This window comes from Frankliniella occidentalis, unplaced genomic scaffold, assembly GCF_000697945.3.
Source record: "Frankliniella occidentalis isolate FOCC.00 unplaced genomic scaffold, Focc_3.1 Scaffold200, whole genome shotgun sequence".
Lineage (NCBI taxonomy): Eukaryota > Metazoa > Arthropoda > Insecta > Thysanoptera > Thripidae > Frankliniella > Frankliniella occidentalis.
In genome coordinates this window covers 309,051-312,376 of record NW_026267326.1, presented here as the reverse complement: position 1 = coordinate 312,376, position 3,326 = coordinate 309,051, and the positions used below count along the sequence as shown (strand labels likewise).

The 3,326-nt window shown below is 39.8% G+C and overlaps 1 protein-coding gene across 1 annotated transcript in view; it reads right to left on the bottom strand.

Moving 5' to 3' along the window:
• LOC113215578 (uncharacterized) overlaps positions 1 to 3,326 on the bottom strand; it is a 16,782-nt gene that overhangs the window by 11,087 nt on the left and 2,369 nt on the right. The window contains exons 3-6 of the mRNA XM_052272339.1: positions 1,758 to 1,934; positions 1,490 to 1,679; positions 949 to 1,326; positions 205 to 683 (exon numbers count right to left, since the gene is read on the bottom strand). Coding sequence (XP_052128299.1) covers positions 205 to 683; positions 949 to 1,326; positions 1,490 to 1,679; positions 1,758 to 1,934 — 1,224 coding nt within the window. The remainder of the gene's footprint in view (positions 1 to 204; positions 684 to 948; positions 1,327 to 1,489; positions 1,680 to 1,757; positions 1,935 to 3,326) is intronic.

The following is a 3,326-nucleotide window of genomic DNA, read 5'->3' as shown; positions in this document are numbered from 1 at the left end:
AGGACCCTTCGTATGTTGTCGACGAGGTGCTCCAGGAGTGGAACGAGGCCGTGCCCAGGCCGCCCTCCCCTGCCCCTGCCCGCCGTCGACCGGGTCGCTAGCAGGAGACAGGAGGCCGTGCCCAGCCCGTCCCGACCCCAAGACACCTCTCCACCCGGCTAACAGGTTGTTTTTAGTTTTTAAATTCGTAGCACTAGCTCTTACCTCTCGAGGATATCCACGCTCCTCCAAGAAATTTGAGAGTTCTCTCCATCTGTATTGACCGTCAATTAAATCTTGCTTGTTCAGTTTGATGGTTCTCTGGCATGTAGATATTGATGGCAGAGCTTTTGGCAGATTACCTTCTAAATCTGCATATACTTTTGGGCCTGCCAGCATAAAAAAATGTGTTGCAAAGAGGTTTATCTCATTGTCGTACCGTTCCCCTCCTTTCTTTCTCTGTGCATTTTTCTGAGCTGATGCATTAAGGGCCTGTAGAAAGTGAGATATTTCTGCTGGCTTATCTCCATTTTCTGTAATCCTACTCATTAATGTTCTTATTTGTGAGTGTAGTGAATTGTTTTCTTTCACCACCCTCTCTATCTCATTTAGAATGGGCCAATAATCAGTCAATCGGTTACAACCCAGAGCAGCAACAGTAAGCATTCTTTTTCTTTTTTCTGAACGACTGTACTGTGAGTGTCCTGTAAAATAAACAATTATGTTGCTCAGAGCTCCAAAATATTTTTTTGGTTGATGTATGAAAGAAAATAAAACAAGGACTGCTGAAATTTAACTATTTTGTTTAATGATACATTTAAATAGAAAGAAACATAAGACAGCAAGGACTGCTGAAATTTAACTATTTTGTTTAATGATAAATTTAAATAGAAAGAAACATAAGTCAAGTCACAAAACATCCCTAATTAACTTCATTATCTGAAGTCTTGTTACTTTTGCTATCATTACCTGCAGCATTGTTATTGTTATTGTCAGCATTAATACCAGGATCATCTAAGGTTTCACTGTTTTCCTCTGACTCAGTCATACGGAGTTGTTTTTTGGGCGGTGGATCTGTTTGAGTGTGCTCACTACGAACATGGCGATAAAAATTATATGTGCTCCAAGGTCTTGTTTTTGATCTAGAGATAACTTGCTTATGATTACGTGCCTTACATGGACCTATTTGACACAATACTGTACCAGAATAAGTGCTACTTAAATTAACAAGAAAAAGAGGAGCATCACTAGTTAAATTGTAGCTTCTTGTAAGTTCTGAAGAGATTATTGTAGTTAAAATCCTGGTATCTTCAATAAGACCATCATCAGCATCAACACCAGATGAATCTGGAAAAAATAATTAAATAAAGTGTTGTACACAAAATCACAAAATATAGTAGAATTTCTTTTTGCCCCTCCCCCTCCCTTTCCCCCATCCACATTATTTTTGTGAATTAGGGCCTCACTGGCCCTGCCAATGTCGAACTGATTTTGAAATAGGAATCCTCACCTGCACGCACTGTTCTGGGTTTTGGAGATACATTTTGTCTAGGTGATCGTACAAAGATTTTCCCTTCAACATCTTTTAATTTTTGGCCAATGTCCAAGAGAATGCTAGCATGTCCTGGGAGGAACTCAAAGTCTGAGTAATCTTCGTGAAACATTCCAAGGTATTTCTTTCGTACTTCAGGGCTCATTCTCTGTAAGTAACACCAAGGAATTACTTTCTCTTCTCACTTTAATTAGTCTTGTTTAAGTGTAAATGATCAGGTCCTTACCTTTCCTAACTTTTCTTGTACAAACACCTCCATCTCCTTTATTCTATTTTTCTGTATGTCCCGCAAAGCTGACTCACTGTCACAGCCCAGTTTTTCCAACACAAGCTTGAGGAGGGAAGGCATGGTTACTCCGACTTTTTTAGAAAGAGCATCCCAAAATTTATCGTTTGACGGTTCCTGAAATAAAGATGGGAAAACATATTAGTTTGTCATGAACCCTGCTTTCTGCCTGGCCTATACCCAAACACACTACTCGCTCACATATTTAACTTGCATGACTAGTAGTTGAATAACAACTGAGAAATAGTGAAAAAAGACTCAGAGAACTCAAAGTTGACGATGAAAATTGAAATGGGAACCACACCATGAAACTGAACACTGCGGGCAAATCTCCAGGTGGACGACTAACCTCAATAGTCTATCTTAGTAACGACATTAGAAGGTTCGCAACCGAACAAATGTATATACATACAACAAAAATGGACCAGCATTTTAAATAAATAATTCTACAAATAATGATACTAGAAGTGTCGTCATGAAAGAAGATTGTGAGAATCAAAGAGAACCGAGCTAACCTCGATGTTTGAAGGGAAAGTATGAAATGTGTACTCAACTTACAAAGTTTTTTGCGTCCGTTGCTTCCTGGTCGCCGTTCTGTTTGCCGTCGCTGTTATCACTCATCTTCCCCGCAATTTTTGTCACTTTTCAATTACCAAGGGACACAGACGAGTCAAGTAGCACCACGCGCGCCAAACAATCCAACAACTCACCTCAAGCCCGTGTGGGTGTACCGACCGTTTTACTGTCACATCGTGCTCGCGCGCACTCGCTCACTCGCACTCGGACATGCAAGCGGCAGGAGAGGAAAAGAAGCCTCAGACTTTTTCGAGCGTAGCCCAAATGGGGTCCGCAGTGTTACCAACGCCACAGAAACAAGGTGCTCCAGATATATTATTAGAAATCACTCAACCAGTAGCTGTGGTACACATGGCAAAGATTAAGAAACAAACAGATTGTTGTAATATATTAATAATAATTCAATGACAGCGTTAAAATGGAACAAGCATCACCGCAAAAACGTTGTGAGACTGGTACTCCGCTGGTCATTATCAAGTAGAAGGGAATGCCCGCAACAACGGCATCCAAGCAACAAGTAGAGATAAAAGATAAAAGATATGAAATCAGATTACGCGTCAGTGTAATGTAACTATAGCAGGAAATATTCCTGGAATACGCTTCAATACTGATGAATATTGATGAATACTGGTGAATATTGATGAATACTGTCAAATATTGATGAATACTGGTAAATATTGATGAATACTGGTGAATACTGATGAATATTGCCGAATATTGTTGAATATCGCGAATACGTTTGAATACACTGAATATCTTTGAATAATCGCAAATATCGACTGAATATTAGGTATTAATCGCCTTGTGAACCGTGAATAGTCGAAGTTGGTGCCCCCTCGGGTCCTACTATCTTTCACACTACAACGAAACTAAAACCCCACAAATTTTCAATAATATATGCTAGCTACATAGCTATAGCTATACATAGCTATG